The 22,630-nt window shown below is 44.1% G+C and overlaps 1 protein-coding gene across 1 annotated transcript in view; it reads left to right on the top strand.

Annotated features, from left to right (window-relative positions):
- Positions 1 to 22,630, top strand: part of wwox (WW domain containing oxidoreductase) — a 123,570-nt gene that overhangs the window by 6,158 nt on the left and 94,782 nt on the right. Inside the window, exon 5 of the mRNA XM_071537822.1 lies at positions 4,019 to 4,125. Within this exon, the coding sequence (XP_071393923.1) occupies positions 4,019 to 4,125 (107 nt within the window). The remainder of the gene's footprint in view (positions 1 to 4,018; positions 4,126 to 22,630) is intronic.

The following is a 22,630-nucleotide window of genomic DNA, read 5'->3' as shown; positions in this document are numbered from 1 at the left end:
GAATGTGTTTGGTGTGTGTTTATGAAGTTTACTTGCTTCTGTGTGTGTGTGTGTGTGTGTGTGTGTGTGTGTGTGTGTGTGAGGTAGTCAGGTAAGGGTGGCTACAGGAGGAACAGGGGTGAGCAGTGTGGTGTGAGGCCATGATGAGAGATTGCGTAGGGAGTTAGAGGTGGACACAGAGGGTCAGAGAAAGAGAGAGGGGGGCGGGGTGTAGGGATGGTGAGACAGCGGCCGGGGGGGGTAGGAAGGCGGCAGGAGGGGACAGGGAGGGGTAATAGAACCACTCCAGTGCTCTCGCCTGGAACAGCTCAACCTTGGGCTGTAATTACTAACCATACATCCCACTTTTGGGGTGACATCTCCCTCCTCTAGAACTAATGGAGGGGAATTAGAGGGGCTCTTACAAGCCGGGGGGGCTGCGGTGTAGGTTCTCCTCTTTTGGGGCAAGAAATACACAGCAGCGGCAGGAACAGGTGCGCTCATCATGGAGACACTCAGGAGTTAGTGTTGGGATGGAATGAGACGGGATGCTGGGGTGGAGGGGTGGATCGCAGCGTAGAGCAGTGACATCACTGGTCCAGATGTAGGGGGACTAGCATCTCCATGATCCGCATCACCATGAATAAATCCATATGCTTATACGATCTTTGGCAATTTTAAGACCTATGATTTTTGATGCAAGAATCAAGCCAACTGCACTATTAAACTATTCAAATTAAACTATTCAGAGTGAACCAAAACTCCAAGGCACTCTTCTTTGAAAAACTTTAAAAAGCCTTTATTTTAAGGGTTCATCTAGGGACATTTAAAAACACTTACAACACTGCAATGTGTTTCGGTATTGGCCTTCATCAGGGAGCTTCAAAGAATTCATGTTCATGTTTTTGAACATTTTTTTTAACACAAATAAAGGATTTTTTAAGTTTTTCAAAGAAGAGTGCCTTGAACTTGAGTTACAGACTTCAAACCAAAGAGCAGTTTTTTTTGACACTTTGCACTATTTTTGTAACCCTTGTAACACTGTTTTTCTTCAATGAACTATTCAGAGATTCCTAGAATTATATAGTGTATATAGTGCGATAAACAGAAGCTGGTAATGTGTGAGTCTGAAGGGCCTTTTGCCTTCTCCCAGTTGGTCACATATTCATTCATGGTTTACAGGAATATCAGGCAAAACATATTTTTGGATGTTCATGAATGGCATAACTGGACAATAAAAAGTCATGTTACAGACCACGCTTTGGAGCCTTCAGGTGGGTAGGTGACGCTGTTGTGTTATTTTTTTTGTTTGTTTTGTTTTAGAGCGCAACATTCAGCGCTGGTGAAAGGGGATTGGGGCAGTAGACATGTTTACCCACCGGTCTTGTAATGATCTGAATTGACTTCTGTTTGCCCAAATGTACAGAGCTTATTTTAGTTAAATGCCTCTTTGGATGCAGATCAAGAGAAAGAGGGAGCAGGCAGCTCCGTTTGCCAAATAAACACGTTTACTGACGAGGCTGGTAATGATCTCATTACATTGAGCCAATACACCTGTGTACGAGGGGGATCCGGAGAGGGGCGGTGGGCTGGGGAGGACAAACAAAGCGTGAAATCACTAAATCACACTCATTATTGGGGATATCAGTAGGGCCAGGATCCTAATGTACCATGAAGAGCATTCACTGCTTAATAGAGATTTTCTTTAATTTTATACAATACAGTAAAATACATTTTCAACAATAGCGGAGCCATTTACTGTATTTTTGTAATGTTGTGAATCTTTAGATTGAACAACCACAGAGATACAGGATCTGATTTGATTGTTCAGATGGGATGAACTGTGTATCTTCATCTGCCAGCTTTTCTAAAATGCTTTGACTCCTCTTCCTCTTACACTTCTGTCTTTACCGTGACTTGTGTTATAACCGCTGTTGTCTGATGAAGACAAAGAACCTGGAGAATCATTACAGCCCAACATAATAGTTAGGCCTCCTGTGTGTTGTAAAACAGCTTATGGCATCTGTCGATCCTCCGGAGCAACAGAAACCCCTGTCTGACCTCTCGTCATGTTCCACCGTCAGCGCGCGACGCTGAAACAGGCTGCCTCTGTTGTACACCTGACCAGGAACTAATTTCAGTGCGGCCCTCTCTACCGGTAACATGGGCGAGAGGGCGGGGAGTCTCTGTACAGCAACGCCACTCTCGTTATTTCACAATTAATGTCAAGCCCTTGTTATTTGTCATTGGAAATACATGGCTTCGGCGCCGCTGTTGTTGTTGCTGCCATATTCTAATTTGTTCTCCATTATGGAAAACACTGGTGTCGATTAATTTCACTTTCATGGTTTGTACACACAACAAGTGAGTGTGAGGTGTTCTTGTTTACCAGCAGCCAGTATTCTTGTTCAATTTATAAAAGATGAAAAAAATCACTGTTTAACTTATGGCATGTTTAGAATCCTGTTTTTTTTTTATCATTTGCAAATTTAAGTAGGTCTTTTGCTGCTTATGGATTGAGAATATAGAATATACTGTAACCTTAGCTACAATAAAACACACATCCAGAGCATTTCAAATGATTTTTTTTATTGGCTTTGAAATGAAATTATAGAGAAAATGCTGACATTTTTGTGACACTGGGACGCTTTTATGACATTTGTTTCCTTAAAGTAGCTACTGTACCTGCAATGCCAAAGTGTATATTTACTCAGTGAGCCAGACTGCTCATTTTTTTTTCTGCCATGTTGTTTTTATTTTCATTTCCATTTCCTGTGAGTGAAACGATTCCCGCACACGGCCACAGTCCCCTCCATTACACCTAATAAGGTGTCATATAATTTAATTCCATGCTTCACTTGTCAGAAAGGGCTTCCAATCCTACTCCAATTTTGAGTTTTAATAGATATTACTCCTTAACACTCTCCTCACAATTAGGCCTCCCAGTTTTGCTCTTAATGAAAATCAGATTAAGACGTATAATCTAATTACAGTTCATATTAATCCACCCTCTGATACACTCTGCCTGCTGCTCTGCCTCTCAGACCTTTTTTGCCACAATCAATTACTGCGCACGTCAGTTTGTCAATCAGGATGCTCACTGTCTGTGTGTGTGTTTGTTTGTGTGTGTGTGTGTATATCTGACTGTACATTTATGTTTAGAGATGACAGAAAAAATGCGATGCTGCTCTTTGCAGTTGAACTTCTTCATTTTCACAAGACTTTGAAGGATAGTAAATGTCAAAGGAAATAAAAATATGGTAAAGGAAAAAAGTTAATCTCATAAATTAATTCAACCTACGGGTTGAAATGACCCATTTAGACTTGCAATTTAGAAATGAACTTCTCTCCCTCTATCTTCAGTTTTTGTCAGTTTTATCGGGACTACATGATTTGGATGGAGCCATGAAGTAGTCTTGGACTGATAAATTCTGTGCATATCTGAGAACCTCGTTTGATGGGAGAAATGTCCTTATCAGAGGCACTTTGATGTTCTGAAATATTACACCGAGGTTCAGTCTGAATGTCATGTCTGTTCAATTGTTCACTTGACTCCCTTTCTCTATTATGAGTGTTGTTTGCATAATTAATGCCATCATGGTATAATTACTAACATAATTAGCAACCGACCTCCCTTCCCCTTGCCCGTCTATGTGCGGCGATACCTTCTGCGAGTGCCAGTGGTTTGGTTCCCGAACTTTATCTGAGAAGAGAGGGAAAAAGTCTTGAACCACATTAATTCAATCAGTTTCATCACTTCAGAGAGAAATGATTAACTCTCTCCACTGGGTTGCTCAATGAAAGAAATTATATGGAAACTTGATAGGGATTGTAACTTGCACCCCCCACCACCACCACCACCACCCCCTTAGATTCAACTGCCCTGAGAATCTCCAAGTTATCTTCAAAAAAATAACTAATCTTTAAAGCATTGCTCTCTTTCAATCTTTTTTTTTTTTTTCCTCTCTGTGTCTTTGTCTGTCTGTCTGTCTCTCGTCCTCCTTCCCTCCCTCTCTCTCTCTCTCTCTGCGTGTTGCAGGCTTTGAGACGGCCAAGTCCTTCGCTCTCCACGGTGCCCATGTGATCCTGGCATGTCGGAACCTGTCCCGGGCCAGCAAGGCACTCAGCCTCATACAGCAGGAGTGGGTAAGTGGCAGTAGAACCTTCAAGAACCATCTCAACTGTCACCTCTTATATTACATTCGTTCGTGGGACGTTGACGTGGAATATAGCGATCCGGACTCCTGTGAGACCCGAATGTGTATAGGCCCCCGTCCGAGCATCCGAGCACACAGGGCCGGCTCTCCTCTGTATGGGTGTCTCGGTATCAGAAGGGAGGGGTGGGACAAGGAGAGGGAGAGAGGGAGAGCGAGAGGGAGAGGGAGAGAGAGGGCATCTGATAATTACCTGAGATTATTGCTCTAATATCGCAGCGCTTGTGACGCGTCCCCAGATTTACGAGTGTGGGAAAATAAACAAGTGAAATGTGGGTGCTGGAGCAGAAAGAATAAGCCATTAGCACTGGGTTGATTACAGAGAGCAGGACTTGAAGAAGAAGGAGAGTCGGTGAGTGCTCGGCGCAGATATGGAGAGAGAGGGGAGGGAGCGAGGGAGACGGGAGAGAGGGAGGGAGGGAGAGAGAGAGACAAACGCCTTTGAGCGAGAGTAGATCTGCAGTGTTTAAACTCACCCAAGTCTCTAATTGAACTAAGCCCCTGGGGCTGTCAGTGCTGCTCCACAGTGTGAAATCCAGTGTACAGATCTATTAATGTAGCCGCTTTGTCTAAATGAGTGAGAAAAGCTCTGATCCAAGTACCGGATTTTGTAGTCAAATTGATTTTCAAGCTTCACACGTCCCATGGAATTATCCAAGATGTTGTTAAGTGTTTGTGAATTACTGTATGGAAACTATTTAGAATTGTTTCAAAAGATTAAACGACTAGTGACCACTCCGGTGTAAATGATAATCTTCCCTATTTGCGGCACAGTGGCATGTGGCGTGTGCAGTTTGTCATCAAATTACATGATAGAGTTAATAGAAGTCCATAGAGTTCAAATAGAGCTGGGGGCTAAGAATTAGAATTCTCCAAACTCAGTCCATATTTCCTTCTCAAGGAATGCCCCTATTATAGGCTAATGAATAAAAGTCACAATATCAGAATAAATCTTCGCAGCAAATTCTCCCCTCTGGCGACGTTATTAATAGATTCAGGAGAAGAATAGAGAGGAGGATTAATCTTTAAGATGATGGATGGACTCTGCTCGCCTTCCCATGCTCCTGCGTTAAGGTCATTTTGATAAGAGGGTATATTTTGGGGTCCTCTGTACAAAAGGTCATCATATCTACTTCCAGGTCCCTCTCTGAGTTCCGCCCCGGCTGCCAGGAGTGGAGCTGCCGTCCCGATTGCACAAGACCTCTGACCTCTAACTACCTGCTTACCGTTACTCAGAACTCAGTCTCTCTCCCTCTCTCTCTCTCTCTCTCTCTCTCTCTTTCTCTCTCTCTCCCTCTCTCTCCCTCTCTCTCCCTCTCTCTCTCTGACTGTGTGGGCCAGTGTTGCTGTTCAGAGCAGAGGTGAGAGTGATGGCTCATCCTCGGAGCGGGGCAGTGCAGTTCAGCGTAGCGCTGTGTTCTGACAGTGGGTGTAATAGGGAGGTCACAGATGGATAATGGGCAGGTCAGAACAGCCACTGGCTGTTAGGAAGAGCAGGGTCAGAGGGCTTATCCTTCCCAGCCAATCATACTCTGCTCTGCCAGGACTGTCGACTGTATAAACAGAACAATACACTGTACAGAAGATTCCTGGAAGAGAAAAATCTGGCTTGTGCGCCTAGTTAATCTTCAACTGATATGACTGCTAGGCAATATTCATTTCTAACAGTCTATATTTAACACGTTTTACAGTTAACATATTTAATGCATGACATTATAGAGCCTTTTTTGTATTTTGGAGAATGCAATATCTGTGTTTTTGCTGACGTTTCCCCATGTAATTAGTTTCTTGCTGCGTTGATGCTACATACGGTTTTCGTGATGGGACTTCTGCCACATCTCCACCGCAGGCCTAATCTGAATAGAATGTGTTGTTTCCCTGCCTCTATTTGAGCTGTGTGGTGAAACCCCTCCAGCAGGCTCATTAGGGGAGTTTAGAGTGGCGGAGAGGGGATAAACATTTACCTTATGATTGTGTTTTACAATAAGCCCGATGCTGGTTGCCTTTATAGGGTTCAAAGGGGGCTGTTTTTACAGGCTGTGATGAAGCCACAGTAAAACTGGGAGGGGATTAAGCGGCAGATGGGTGCTGGGAAAGAAGGAGGGAGAGCAGAAGGAGAGGGGAAGACAGATAGAGAAAGAAAATACAGAGAGCGAAGCAGGGCAGCAGAGACAAAGATATGCAACAGAAAGAGTGAAAGAGATTTGGAGCGATTGCTCTGATTTACTTCAACCTGTTTCAGATGGTGGATTATAACACATTTAACACCCTAGCCTTCTAGTAGCTGTAGTCTAGACCTCTTTCAGCTCCGTAGCGCTTGGCCTCTGCCCCAGACTTTAACTACATGCTATTTCACCATAGCCCCTTACCTACCCATCTCCTATTCCACTCACAGTAGAGGCAGGTTAAGCTGCTGGTTAACAACCAAAGTGTTGCCTGCGTGCCAGTGATTTATTTTTCCTGATTGCCTCTAAAATTCTGCTTATCTTTGACTCCGATGTCTCCCTCTGAGAGCTGTAATGGACTCCCTTGAGATCCGGCCCACTGCTTGGTGGGCCAACCAAGGCCCTTGGCCCCTGAGTAGAATAATACACACAAACACACACACACACACACACACACACACACACACACACACACACACACGCACATGCAGACACACACACCCCGGTCTTATTTTGTATTTTTATTATTTTTTTTTACCCAAAATGCTTATTTCCCCCGCTACCCCCTCTCTACAACACATGCTAATGAGATGCTTTGTAAGGGCGTTAATTAGTGAGCTAGTCACTGATTGCTGTGTTTGTGATTGTTATGTGTGTGCGTGTCTGTGTGTGCATGTGTGTATGTGTGTGTGGCAGGGGGGTATTAATATGGCTGCGTGCCGCTGAGGAGAGTTCTGTCAGGGTCTGCTCTGGAACCAATTAGGCTAAAGCTCACTGTCCACCGAGGCTGCTGGGAGAAAAAAGCCTGCTGTTTGCAATGTCAAACAGCAGCATTAACACAGGCCAGAGAGACAGGCAAGACAGGCAGACTGAGAGACGATAAGGAGCGGTCAGTCATGTAGGCAGACAGACAGACAGACTGATAGACAGACCGTTACTTCGCTGGACAGGAAAATCAGACAAAGAATGCACTGTTACTCTTCGAATACGCCACTTCTCCTCTGCCACAAACCTCTACCTTCACCGTGTTTATCAGTGTGAGATTCAAGCCCTTAGATCTATAGAATTATATTTAGATAATCTACCGATGTAGATACTCTTTCGCTGGTTCTCATACTGTAGGATAAGGTAACATCAGAATCAATGAGACACTATGTTCCTTCCCATGCCTCTGCTATTTCAGGTATAGAGCGACTGGATTTTTACAAAGCAGAGGAGCAGAGGTGGAAGAGGTCTTTCTGAGAGACAGACAGAAAGATGGCAGTCTCAACTTGAAGATGTCTGCGGAGATACAGAAGCTTGTGTTCGGATGCTTTCCTGATACAGTCTTTCAGTTTCACGCTGGCTTTACCTCCGCTCATAGCCTATGATTTATAATGAGAATGTCATATGTTTGTGCCTCATGGCCTACATACAGCAGTATGAGCTGGCAAAGTTCTGGATGAGTTATCCCAGATTTCTTCTAGAAAACTATTGCCTCGCATGACTGTTCATTAGGGCACATACATGCATTTGAGCCCCGTTTTGTGTCACTTCACTCTACCTTTACCCTGAATCACAGAGAGGGAGAGCGGTGTGTGTGCGTGTGTGTGTGTGCATGCATGTGTGCCTGCGTTTGTCGGTTTGCCCAGTGCATAACCTCCTGTGTCAGTCTGACAGGCCCTGTGCCCCGCTGGCCACCATGCCACGCCACGCTCCTCCCGCTGAGGCCAACAGGAAGTGACACATGTGAAATGCTGACCTGGTTGGTTGCAGCCCCCTCCAGGGCCTCAGGATGCTGCTCTTTTAGTCACTCTTCCCCTCTCCTCCCTTGCTCCCTGGCTCTTTTCCTTTTTTTTTTTTTTTTTCTTTTTTCTTTCTTTCACCAAGGCCTCAGAAGACTCACGTCCCCTTCCGTTCACCCGTTCCATACCACTTTTTTCTCGTCTTTTCTTTCCCGGAATGATTAAGGAAATTGCAGCCCATTTCCCAGGTCAGTGAGCAGGTCTGTAACACTCTCCTCCGCTGCCAGAGAGCCCAGTAGATCATAGTTCATCATTTTTAGATCTTATGTCTTGGGGGATTTTAAGTAGTTGAAATTGTAGCTTGGTGTTTCCTTGTTATTTTTTCCCTGATGTTACTGTCTTTTCACTTATATCAACGGCACTTTACTTGCAATCTCAATTTAAGATCAAGATTACATCTGTTACCATCAACAGCAGTTTTACTCAATTATTGCTTTAATTAAAAAAATACATGCCTGTAAATGGTAATTTAGGATGACTCACTCACACTGTGTTTTTTCCTTCATATAAACAGCGTGCGCAGAAGTGTATTTGTGCACGTGTGTTTGCTGACACACCGCTGCGATAGCTCCAGATGGATTGGATAAATCCAGTGGAGATTGTTGTTGGTGATGTCGAAGCTTGCACATAAGCAGCCTTAGAGCCCCTTTTCAGATGGTCCCCAGACTGCAGCATTATACCTGCACTGCCCCCCCCCATCCCGACTCCCCCCTCCCTCTTCTCCCAATTCTCATCCCCTGTCTCAGGTACATGCACAGAATCATTCGGGGGTGGTGGCTCTTCCTTGCTCCCTGGACGAGACGTTGTGCAAATTGGTCTGTTTCCTTACATATTAGTAGCATGCCTTTGCCCCTCCTGGGAGACCTTCTCTTCTCTCTTTATTTATTATTTGTTTCCCCCCTGCTTTGTATCTGTAAACTGGGAATAAAAAGGCTCCGCAACCCCAACTACAATCTGCACTGGTTTGTTGCAGAAGAGAGGGGAAGGGATGGATGGAATGAGGGTGGAATTGCGATATGTAAATTTGATGAGGAAACCCTTTTTTCCTCAAATTTGTCTAGCTCTGATTCCTCCAAAGAGCGACCACACAAAGCTGGAGAACTACAATAGGATTTACAGTAATATACCACCGAGGATTTCTTTACATTACACAGGTGGCCGTTATAATGCAACTCATGGGAATGCTAAAGGGGGCTTTGTGTAGTATAGACCGTTGTAAGTAGTATAAAAGTGTAAGAGGTGAATACCTTGAGGTTTTACAGTAGTAAGCATTTTGTGTGTGTGTGTATGTATGATTGTGCATCTGCATAATACACTGCACAAGTACAGTATGTATGCCCACGTATGCGTGTGTATGTGCATGCACATTGCACACACCCATCCACATGGCGTGTATTTAAATGCTTGATTATGCATTTTGCATAGCTTTGAGACATGCATCACTCTTCCCAGACTGCTAATAAAGTGACCAGGGAGATGGGGAACCTAAATGAATCCTAAAGTGCCTGGCTTGCATTCCTCACTCCCTCACTCTCCCTCACTGCTCTGCTTAGTTATTCCAACCCGTCGTGAAATGCTGTGCGCTGCTCAGCTCTCCTCCTCCTTATGTCTGTCTGCTACAGCCAGGTGCTCCGTCTCCTGAAGAGGTGTGGCCTGCTCCTAATTGCCTGGACCACAGTGAACTATGGGCAAATGCTCTGTGTGAAGGAGGGCGGTGGAGGAATAATTTTGAATAAATCACACAGTTAGCCGGGTGGTCTTTTCTGCTAAATAAGCAGTTCAGCAGCCGCCTCACATGGAGGTGTGAGCGTTAGAATGACGGGTCACTTGCCACGGGTCATGTTGGGGAGGATTTAAATGATTTAAATGATGTCACTGCCACTGAAGGGGACAGGTTGAGGAAGGATGTATAAGGCAGCACCTCTTTGTTGTTTGAACCTGACAGACTCTCATCCTTCACTCTTTCACTCTTCCCTCTGAAGGCGGGCGCATAGCCCAGGGACGAGGGCTCCTTATGATGAGAGAGGTGAGAGGTTGCTTGGATCTCTTTCACTCACTCTCTTTCTTTCGCTCTCTCTCTCTCTCTCTGCCAACAGAGAATGTTTTTTTATTGAAGTCTGAGAAGTGCTGATCACAGAGAGATAAGTCCAGCCCACACTGTAATGTTTTAAATCAGGAGATGAGCCGGTCTTAATATGCGCCAGCCAAATAGGCTTAGGCCCAGTTGATGTCTGCCAAACAAACGAACATAGTATTGTTGACTGCAGAAACCATCTGACAACTGGCTATAACATTTATCCCATATTAACTCAAGCTCTGCTACCATCTTTAGCATGGTTTGAAATTAGCACAGTCTTTCAGATCCCATGATAAAGTTCATAGGAGACGCAATAGGCTAATTAGATGTAATTCTGTGTTTGATGTCTCTGTGAGATTTATGCTGTCTCTCTTCATCTCTCATAACCCACCAAGAGTTTTCTCAGACATGAGATGGGAACTAAATGAGTACTCATCTGTGTGTGTGAGTGTCTGTGAGTGTGTGTGTGTGTTTCTGCACGTGCGTTTACGTGCATTTGTGTGTCTGTACATGTCTTTTGGTGTGCTACATGTCCATGTCTGAGTGCATTATATGTACGAGAGAGAGAAGAGAGAGAGAGAAGAAAGACGGCTGTGTATGTGTGTCGCCTGTTGTCTATTTGTGTTTGGTATGAAGGACAGAGAGATTGTCCGGTAATGAACAGACTAGTGCGTCACAACATGTCAACAGCTGCCATGCCCGGCCTTTCTGACACGCTGTAACTCACAATTTCAATGTCACCCCAATCGAGAACAACAGACACAATGTTCTCTACAGGATATCAAGTCCGGTCTCCAAAAGAACAAATTACATTACATTACATGACATCACATTACATCATTTAGCAGAGGCTTTTGTCCAAAGCGACCTATAATAAGTGCATTTTGTCAACAGTATTTTTTTTTAGAATAGTGTGTAATGATGATGACGTCGTTGTGAACATGACTTTGAACATGATTTTGGTGTAACTGAGGCAATGCTGCTTATAAAGAAACAATTTCAAGTGTAGCCTAATTCCCTAGGAAACGTTACATGAGTTTTTTTTAAAAAATTTTTTTTTTATTCAGCTGTAATTTCTAAATTACAGCTGTAAATAATTGGTCATTTTCTATTGTTGCTATTTATTTACCTGGTAAATACCTAGTTCTTAGTGTGATTGGTTTACCGTTTTATTTTATTATGTAGTTTTATTATTTTTTTGTTTTATTTTATTTTATTCCCCCAAAATCGATATATCGCATTTAACTGCAAATCATCGTTTTTGTCTCTGTAACATGGCTTTTGCTCATATGGCTGTGAGCCTCCAAGCCTCGTCTGTGTTTATAGGATATCCTCTGCAATCAGGTCTCATGGAATTGATATCAGTGAACCGCTTCAGGCATCCAAACAATCCTGCCCCAGGCACAGCTATCATTAGATTCCGGGAAGTTGTGTGTGTGTGTGTGTGTGTGTGTGTGTGTGCGTGTGCATGTATGTATGTATGTGTGTTTGCATGTGCTTTGACACAGAGTTAACACTGGTTTACAGCTTAATCAGTCTGTGTAACTGAATGCATATTTATCAGAGAGAAAATTCATGCTCAAAGAATCAGACCCAAGCCCATACATCATCATCAAAACACACACACACACACACACAAACACACACACACACACACACACACACACACACACAGACACACACATACACACACAGATCCACATTTCATTAGAGAGGCAGATTCAGGCAGCAGTAGATTAAAAACAACGTGTGTTTTTACAGGTCCATAAATCAAGCATGGGACGAGGGGGATTCATTTAGAGAACAGCAGAGTTGTGGCGTAGTTGCCCTCACGTGACTAATGCTTAACTGCGATACTTTGATACACTGCCTTTTTATTAGTTTCATTCTCTCCTGCCCCATATCAATGATTATCTCTCAGCTCACATTTGACTTGCAGAGTAGGCTGGATGTTGTGATCATTTTGGGATAACATTTTGATGATGAAATGGCTACACCACCTAACGAGTGATTAGGCCTACACAGTGACAGATGATTAAGCTTATAGCGCAGTAGTACTAGCATATTTGATTAGAGTATAGCCTAATCTTACACATCTATTTTATATGGGATTGATCTTGTGTCTATGACCTTATATTTACACTGTGGATACTGTGTTTGGATGTTATTGTTCCAATGGAAGAGCCAGGTCATATTCTCTTCTCTGCTCGCCCAGTGAGGAGAGAAGCCTGTGGGGATTGGCGGATGGAGAGAGGGGCTGTTAATATGTTATTGCTATTTGGGCTACTCATATTTTAAAAAACGATACCAGTCTTTTAATGGAGTATGAAGCACTCCTATAAAATGTTTTGTTGATCAGTGATGTTGTGGCGTAAATGCAACATCACACGCACACACACACACACACACACACCCCCCTTCATCTCGCCTACACATTTCAATAGTCACAGCTGTTGTGTGTGACTAATTCCAGCGCTCTTCTTTTGTTTATGTGTGTGTGTGTGTGTGTGTGTGTGTGTGTGTTCGTGTTGGTGTGCAAGCGTCTGTGTGTGTGTCTGTGTGTTTGTGTGTCTGACTTTCACTCCATGGGTGTGTAATCCCCAGTACCAGCGGCCTGTGTGTCATTGCTGGTCTCAGGCTAGAGAGCAGGTGTAATTTCCCCTGCACTAAAACCCCAACAAGTGGCACCAGGGGAGAGAGGAGCATATTACAGGTTCAACTGGCTCTGCTCCCCTGGACCACAGAGAGCTACAGGCTCCCCTGACCTGTGACCAGGCCCAGTCCCTGTGAGTGTGTGAGAGTGTGTGTGTGTGTGTGTGTGTGTGTTGAGGGAGGCTCAGGGGTGTCGGAGCTGCCTCACTGTGTTTCTTTCATAGTGTAAAGCCTTTATTAGGGTCCAGACCTGTTGGGGGCCGCAGGGCAATATTATTTCATGTGTTCCAGTTGAGAAATGAGCATGTGTGTGTGTGTGTATGTGTGTGTGTTTATGGTATAGGCTGTGCAACTTTTGGATAACCAGCTCTATATACAGGCAGGTTAGGGGGTGAACAGGTTGGGTTAATATATCAAATAACTCTGTAATAAAAGCTGCTATAAACCGGTGAACACAGTTTGACCTTTGACCTCTGTAACTCCCTCAGTCACACCTCTATATGTAGACACCAGAGGCCCAGCTACTTAATTCTGCTGTAGGCTGGACCTTGTGAAGAGGAAGTATGTCGTCTCAAACTTTATTGAGCTCTTTAACCTTCTGTCCCATCAATGCTATCACAACGCCTGATTGGATAATCTGTTGTGGACAGAGCGGACAGTTAATCCTCAAGTGTTATTTTAGTCATAGGGTTAATAGAAATGATTCCATGGATGTGGAGATTGGATTTGAGATTTCTAGACAAGGCAGCGGCTTGTGTAGCTCCAGAGAAGAGGGTATTAACCAGCGCAACATCTCTGGGAAAATATTAGATTGATTTCTGCTGTAAGTCTGCCTTTACTTAATCATCCATTGCGCTTGTTCTCCCTCCTCGTTTACTGTGATGTTCTCTAATACACAGAGAGCTGATATAGGACGGGGTAATTTGACAGACCTTTGTCATTCTTACAGGTCTGTCCGTGGCAGTGAACGGTGAACAGAGTTAATTGGTGCCTCTCATCTCTCCTCTGAAGGGCACTGCTGCCTATTAATACAGTGTTGTGATAAATTAGCCCAAATAAAACCCTACACACAGCAATGAATGATGAGCTTATGTCTGTGTGTGTGTGTGTGTGTGTGTATGTGGGCGCGTGTGCACTTGGTTGTTTCTGTGAGTGAGTCTGCCTCATTAATTTTTTGTTACCAAATCTCCATTAGGTTTGAATGAATGACCAACAAGAGCCAACTAGGGCAAGGAAGAGGAAAGGACTGATGGGCAGTGGAAAGGCGAAGGCATGAAAGGTGAAGGGAAGAGTGTGGAGTATGGCTGAGGAGGAGAGGTGGAAGGAGAAGTGAGTGAGAGGAGGAGAAGGGGGGGGGGGAATGCTCATCCATTACTTCCCGCAGCGGTCCAGGGGTCGGCTTCAGGAAGACTGATTCAGAGCGATCAGCTTTGGACTCCATCTCCCATAAATCCTGGCATGTGACGCTGATGGATGTGGGCCATAAAGCCTCCCGCTCTGACATGTGGAGAGCAACATGGAGAACCATGGGAAAATGTGAGTGCTCCAGGTTAATGTCAATGAGGCCTGGGAGTGAAGAGGGGATGATGGAGAGAGAGAGAGAGAGAGAGAGAGAGAGAGACAGATAAGAGGGGTAGAAAAAAGGACAGAGAAGGAGGGACAGAGCAGGATGAGAGCAGAATGGGAGCACAGGGTTTGTGGGAACATTGTAACAGAATTTGCTCGGACATTGCAATGATTCAGCTGTCACTGTCTGGGTTTAAACCCATGTTGCCTGGAGTGCAGTGAAGGCATTGTCTCGCTGATATATTTACCCCATGTGGAAGATCTAAACATCTAAACATCTTTACTGACACAGATTTTGTAATTTGTCTCTGAACATTTCCAAAGCTTGGTAAGAAGCTGAATGACATTGATTGTAACTATTTCACTCTGTTTGTTAAGGGTATTGGGGATGTTTGTGTGGTGTGAGCAATTCTATGCATCTTTTCATTTTGTCTGGGATTGCCTGTCTGCATCGCCTAGGTGTTTGATGCATGACCAAGATGAATATAGCTCATTAAAAAAACCTCATGATTATTATAGGGCCGAAGACAGGAACTGCAGACCTGGCTAGACAGGAAATGGAGACATGTATACTTCCTCATTAACAGAGCCCCGTTTGGGCCGTAAAGCACCATCCCAATACGCACTAGGAAAATGCCCTGATTAGGGGGGTGGAGGGGCACGGCTGCCCTAATGAAGGCTTCCCCCCGCAGTCATTTATGATATTGGTATGGGTGGTATGGTGACTAGGCCTATGGGATGAGCTGGCTCGTAGAGATATGGACGTGAGATAGCAGATGCAGTATATTTGTATGGATGGGAGAGATGTGAGGGCTGAGGGAATGCATAACCACAACTCATTTGCTAGAGTCAGTTTTACTAGGTTGGGGCTCATGGAGATGAGCTTGTGTTAAAAGCCAGGGGAGACGCTAATTTTACATAAAACCAAAAGAGGTCTGAGAGCCGTGAGGGTGTGTGTGTGTGGCTGGGTTGAGCTCAGTTCACTCTCTTCAGTCGGCTCACCGAGTGGATTCTCTTCAAAATTCACACACTGGCCATCTTTTGCCATAAAAGGTTTCTCTATCCAACTTATAAAGAAATTAATGAGACTGAAGACTCTGTCACTATCATGTTCATTGCTCTTTCAATTTACAGTTTGAAATGAGTGAATTGACTCCAACCTTGGTGTGTGGGCATCTGATGAAAGTAGAATAAAATACATTGTGCCACTGCATTTGCTTCCGTCTTCCATAGAGAGACTCTGTCCCCAAAAAGCGTGGCTAACACAAAGCCGTGTGAAATGCTGCAGGGTTAGAATGTTACTTCAAGTTAAGTGCCACTACATCACCTCATTTACATATCATCGCACACAGCACGCACGTCTGTTTACATGTTTACAAACAAATATTTCTTGCATGCTGCGCTTGTCCACTCATTTTCGTTAGCCTAAAAAACCCCGGGTTTATAATGCACTGTGTGAAATCTACATAAATAATACCTGGGGTCAGTTGTTAACCCGGGTTTAAAAAAAAAAAAGTATGAAATGTAGGATAAAATAACCTACGTTTATGATGGCTAACATTTTCGTGTGTGAAAAGGATTTAAGATTGCATTGTGAGGGCAATCTGTGCATTTTTTGCACCTCAGATTACTTTCTATTAAGATTTTGATTTTGAACAAATTTTGCACAATGAATTTTGAAAAAGTGTTGGTGGGGAAACAAAACACACACACACAAACAGTTATATGCCGTATATATAGAAAGAGAGAAAGAGAGTGCTCTCACTCTCTTTCTCTCTTTCTATTTTAAGACCTAATTACAAATGCCTTGGCCAGCTCTTAGACAAAGCCAATCCCCTGCCCACCATTCTCTCCTCTTCTCTTCTTCTCTCCCCTGCCCACCATTCTCTTCTCTCCTCTTCTTCCTAATTTCTCGACTTCTCCTTGTCTTCCTCTTCCCCTCCCCTCTTCATCCCCCCACCATCACCACAGGAGCTACCTGAGGCCCTCGTGTCCACCTCATTCATCACCTGGGTTTGATTCCCCTGCTCCGAGAGAGAGAGAGAGAGTAAGAAAGAAAGAGTGGAGGAGGAGGAGGAAGGAGTCATAACAAACCCTCCTCCGTTCTCGTTCCTCTTTTTCTACCTCCCTTCCTTTAGTGTGTGAGGGAGAGATGAATGCAGCCAGTGGAATTAATTGCACCCCGTTACTGAAGATCAGCAAGTTTGCACTGTTGGCGTGCTGATCTGCCATATGGCTGCCCACTAGGTGAACACTTTGATTAATGTTGCCCACTCCCCAGTTTTTTTCCCCCACTAATATTTGATTCTGATAACAGAAACTCGGCTCCTCTTTCTTATTCTCTCCATCGCTCTCTTCCCTTTTCTCTTTTGTTTAGTCTTCCCCTCAGCTCACCTGGGCCATCTGTGTTTGCAGGTTAACTTTGGCTTCCAGTGCTGCTTTCTCTCTCCTTGTTGTTCTCTACAAGCCTCTCTTACAAAGTTTTTGTGCGGCGTGTCATCGGCGAGGGCAGCGTGGAGTTTTTAGAGTATCAGTGAGATTAGAGGGAGAAAGAAAGGCCAGAGTGTGTTTGTGTTACAGAGAGGCTTGGAGCTGTGGGTAAGTGTCCTTTGCAGTTGATTAGGCCCCTGGTGTGTCTGCTAGATTTCTCTATTAGCCTGCTCAGCCTCTCTTGTCTTCTCCTGTGTACAGTGACTACTCTCTGCCCCAGAGGTCTGGGATACACACACACACACACACACACACACACACACAGACACACACGCACGCAGGTACACAGGCACACACACATGCCATGCACACAGTCAGATGGGAGGCTGTGCTGGGGTCCAGGCAGTAACAAGGAGGTGAACAGATGCTGGAGTCACAATATCAATAGGGCTGAGTGTGGGTAATAATGCCTTAGCAGGGTTCAGCCATGAGACAGCACTAACTAGAGAGGCAACTCTCAAGTGGAGCATTCACTATCTGCAAATCACACCATGTAGCAGTGTGTGTTTGTGTATGTGTTTGTGTATGTGTGTGTGTGTTTGTGGGTGCGTGTACTCCCATTACGTTAGAGGGAGCCTGCTTTGCTGTAAGGGAGCAGTGGGATGGTGTCAGTGTCATCATCAACTCTGAGATAAAACGTTCTCACCTAGGGTCACAAGTTCAAATTTGTTTTCTTTTTTCTCTCGCTATAATGAGGCAGCAACACAGAACACTATGCAGACATCTATGTTGGGACCATCTATTAAAATCACATGGGTGCTTTGTTTTCCCTCTGTTTTATGGCCTGTTCCTGCTGCTTGTCTATTTTGGTCTTCCTCAGTCTTGTTAAGTGCTGCCATTCTCCTGTGTTTGGATGTGGCCCAGAGGGCCCTTAGCGAGACCGGGGGCTGGGAATGGGCTGTGAGCCCCAGCCAGGGGGTGCCCGCCGTGGGCTGCCAGCCCCACTAAATCTCCCTGATTGCCCAGGGTGGCTGTGGTGTGATGGGGGTGTTACCAAGGTGGTGGGCTCTCCAAAGAGGCTGATTGAGATGCAAATGGAGGCCATAACTCAGAGGTAATGCAGACCTGAGCTCCCTTTGCCTGGCCCATTCCTGCTCACCTCACTCTCTCATCTCTCATTTACTCCAGCATGGGAGGAGGGACTGTTATTGTCTCAGGCTAAAGTTAGATATCTATCACAGCAGGAGATAGACGAGGAGAGGCGCTTCAAAGAGGGGGGCCAAGGAGAAGTGTTTTGCTTCAGGTAAATAATATACATGAAATAATAAATACTCAAAATATGCCTCCGTAGTTGACCACGTACACACACACACACATACACACACACCTACATGTACATACACACACACACACACACACATACACACACACACACACACACACACACACCTGAATATACCTAACTTTCTATTTCTGTTTCCTAGAAGGAACAGATGGACACAATAAAGTGTGAGGGACTTGGGATGCCAGTGGAGAGGTGGAATGAACAGGGGAAGAGGAGGGGGAGGAGTAATTGCACAGTCCTTTGCTGAATTGTTCTGTGGATGCAAATTTAAATCCCTCCTATTATTTTAATAATCTGCCTTTTACTGCTTGTGCTCGGATCATTTGTTTGCAAACCAGGTTATTTGGAGAGGGAGGCTCGGGGGTAATTTCATGCTTTGGAGCATTTATATCTATAACTTAATGAGGAAAGGGCCTGTTGTTTCCTGGTAATACACTGCTAGAGGGAAGCAAACTTTTTATTCTCCGTTTAGGGTACTGTTAGAGGGCAATAATGCGGGATTACTCTGATGGAATTTAAGGGGCAGACTGAGGAGAGACCTAATGTAGCTTTGTGGGGTAGAGCAAACTTAATACAGATGTTTCATTGAGGGTTTTTAGGTTCATGACATGGTGCCATAGGAAATGGGCTTTCCCATTTGCCCACTTCAATAACCTTACAAATATTTCTTCAGATGTAAGCATCCTCAGTCCAGCAGCTGCCCAACTGGGCTCAGTTTATTTTTTCACTTTACCCTGCTTTCATTCTCTGACAAATTACCCAAACTCCTTATCATGTTTACACAGCAGACAACACATAGTCTGTGTGTCTGTTTATGATACTCAGATCAGTGAGTTTCTGCTCCCTGCTTATTGTCAGTCAGACCATGGCGGGGCAGGGAGTCAGCTCAGTGGCCTGGCCCAACTCAATTTAACACAACCTTATTACATTTAGCTGAGAGACAATAGGAAGACTCACCATGTATGGAAAGGAGTGCACACTCCTGTGAGATGATGAGGGATTTTAATGTGGTTACACTTCTGCGGTGGAGACAAAGGCATGGAGGGAGAAGGTGTCTGCCCAGTGCGCATCGTCCACTGCCTCCTCCCCTCTCCTCTCCTCTCCTCTCCTCTCCTCTCTGTCATTCCTTCGTTCCTTCGTTCCCTTGTGAAGGACTCTTCTCCCAGCAAATTGAATCAGACTGCATGAATTAAAGCAATAACGCAATTTGTTTACAAGGCATCATTTATTCTCTGTCAGGCAGCGCTCCGTTGACAATCCGCGGCTTGCTGACCCCTGACCTTGGCTGAGGTCACATGACGCATTTATTACATTGTTCCATGAGTGTCTTTCAGGCTATTATCAGGTGACAAGGGGCTAAAGATGCATGATGAGAATCTTATTATTCAAATCTGTGTAACATCTTAACAGAATGCAAAACGCACCACATGACCTTATCAACAGACAGGGTAGATCATGTAAATAGTGCCTGAACAACTACAATTGCCCGGGATGAATGTGATTATGATTATGATTATTATTGCCCATCCCTCAGTGCCACTGTTAACCTTTTTGTTTTTATTTCTCACATTTGACATTTTGCCCTAGGTCTCTTTTTCCACTCGTTCAGTGATAACGCTAACTCAGTATCTACTCAGCATAGCGACTGTGTGATTTCATACCAGAGAAAACAAGATATTTAATCCCAGAGAGAAAGGGAGAAAAAAAAAGCATGATCTCTTTTATTTCCAGGCTAAACTATTGTGACAGTGGAAAATGGTAAGCAGTTTAGAATATTGCCAAACAAAAGAGCTTTTAATCAAAGTGCATACCAGACCCCGCGGAGTGTAAAACACTCCCTCATCAAAAGACCTATTATACACTCACTCAGATCAAAGGCCTCCATGTTTCTTAATTGCCAGATCCCTTTCTTATTCAATTATGTTATGCTTATGTTTTTATAAAGCTGGTACAAAAAGAGGTTGGATAACCAAATCAAAGCGGCTTAATTTATCATCTCTGTACAGCTATGTGTATTCACTACAAGAGTGTATATATGCGGAAATGCGGGCATTTCTGCGAGTGTGTTGGGAACTTTACTAGCCCTCCGGATACCGAGATGATACAAGGCACAAGCGTTTCAGGAGAAATTAAACAGTGTAAAACTAGCAGGTTTAGATAAAGCAATCACATTACCGCCGCACTTGGAAAGAACACATTATTTTGTACTTGAGAGAGCTGAGCTTTATTGCTGACGCCCCCAAACAGAAAGTTGTGCATATAAGTGCATGGGGTCTAGGAGTTTTGCTCTGACTTTATTGTTATCTAACCAAGACATAATCAGCATCTAAGTCTGCGTGTGCCGTTCACCCAGACACCAAAGCCCCTGTGCAGAATTGCAAAATAAGCTGGGTGTAAATATGTAATTGCCAGTGCTTATTCTGAGATCTGAAATATTAGGGAGCAATATGGATCGCATTAAAATCCTGGTTGTTAGGGGTATCGGTTACACTGAAGACATGCAGGAAAATGTGCACTGTCTGCGAATCTGGCGGAGATGGAGAGGGTGAGATGAGGGGGAAGATAGGAGCAGGAGAGGGTGAGGAAATGGAGAGGAAGAGACAGAGAGGAAGAGGAGAGTAAGATGAAAATCTCTTGATGTCTTTCTGAGAACATAGACACATTATTTAAATCTCCATCACTTTTTAATGTAAATCTGATCAGCCGCTGTAGTGCTACTGTATGAGGGAGAGGAGAGACGGAAAGACTGAGAGACAGAGAGACGGAGACACGCACGCACACACACACACACACACACACACACACACACACACACACACACACACACAGAAAGACAGAGAGAGAAAGGGAGAAACGGGGTTTGTAATGTAAAAATGATATTGTTAGGGTTGAAAGCTGGATCTTGCCATCTGACTTCATTCTTTATAGAACACAAATGCACATAAAACACATTCAAAATTATATTGGCTATCCCTTACCTTAATGAAAGAACTGCTATACGGGGGGGGGTTGTGGAATTGTGTGTGTGTGTGTTCGTATATATGGGTGCATGTGTAAGTGTTTGTATGTGCGTCCCCGTGTGCATGTGTGTGTTTGTGTGGAATCTGATATCTGCCTCAGGCCCCATGGCCCTGGTCTGTCTGCATCCGAAAAGCAAACTCTGCAATTATGATGACCGCCCTGTCCTTTTCATTTCCCATCTCTGTCTCTCTCTCTCTGTCTGTCTCTCTTTCTCTGTCGCTCTCTCTGTCTCTCTCTCTCTGTCCGTCTCTCTCTCTCTCTCTCTCTCTCTCTCTGCCCCGTCTCTCTCTCTCTCTCTCTCTCTGCCCCGTCTCTCTCTCTCTCTCTCTTCTGAAAGGTAAATTGATCACTCCTCAAACTACAGTATAAAATCTTCTCTAACTTTAGTTATGATGTGTTCTTTTGTTTAAGTGACTGAAACACATATAACATGCTGATATACATACTTGCATACACACATATCTTTCCTTATAATGGTCTGAAAATGAAGCTTTTATTTTTAATTTTTTGCTACAACAACCTCAAATACAGCTGGAATTGTTCTCAGATCATTTTAGCAGACAAGGGACATTTTGTATTTTTACCTTTGAAAAGGTGAAATGAGTCTTTCTTACACATTCTCCTACTATCACATTTAATTTTATTCAGCTGTAATTTTGTATTATAATTATATTTTTCTCACTATTTTCCCCAACACTTTGTCCTGAAATGTTTTCTCTCTAATTATCATTTACTGTTTTTTTTTTGTCCTCTCTCCTTTTTTTTGCATCTGTTCTCAGCATGCTGTGTGTTTCTCTCCAGTCTCTACACAGCTCCTTGTCAGGTTTGAGTGAGTGATTAACTGATTAAAGTGCTTACTAATTAATGTGTTTCATTAATTACAGTCATTAATGCTGTGTTTACTAACACAGCCCTGCGTAGCCCTAGCACCTCGCTGAACGGAAATGTCAGCAAGTACTTTACGGTGGCTTGGCCTTTACTCCGTGTGTGTGTGTGTGTATGTGTGTGTGTGTGTGTGTGCACACGTGCACGTGAGGTGCCCCTGATGTCCATGTTAAGAGTATCAGCACGTATGTGCTTCATTCTCCATGTTTCTCATCTGGAAAATCATCCCATGTCCTTCCTTCACCTTTCCCATATCTGCCCCCGCAGTTGCTTGATTTGTAACTTGATTTCAGGAAAGGGAAAACCTGTAGATTATCCAGCTTTCATTAGGGGGGAAAAACCCAGTCCGTGTCAGAGAAAGAAGAAATCAATTTAATACAGACTTAACTGGAGGAAATTGCATATTCTGCCTGTATGTGCTGAACAGGCACTTTCTCTTCCTCGCCAGAGACCTGCCTCCCTATTAATTGCAGTGTGTGTGCATGTGAGTGAGTAAGTGAATGTGTATGTGC

This window comes from Centroberyx affinis, unplaced genomic scaffold (assembly GCF_046629955.1).
Source record: "Centroberyx affinis isolate AG114_WGS23_722 - 3 ecotype Tasmania unplaced genomic scaffold, CSIRO-AGI_Caff_v1 ptg000189l_1, whole genome shotgun sequence".
In the NCBI taxonomy this organism is placed as follows: Eukaryota; Metazoa; Chordata; class Actinopteri; order Beryciformes; family Berycidae; genus Centroberyx; species Centroberyx affinis.
Note: the sequence above shows the minus strand (reverse complement) of the source record. Positions and strands in the feature narration are given on the sequence as shown.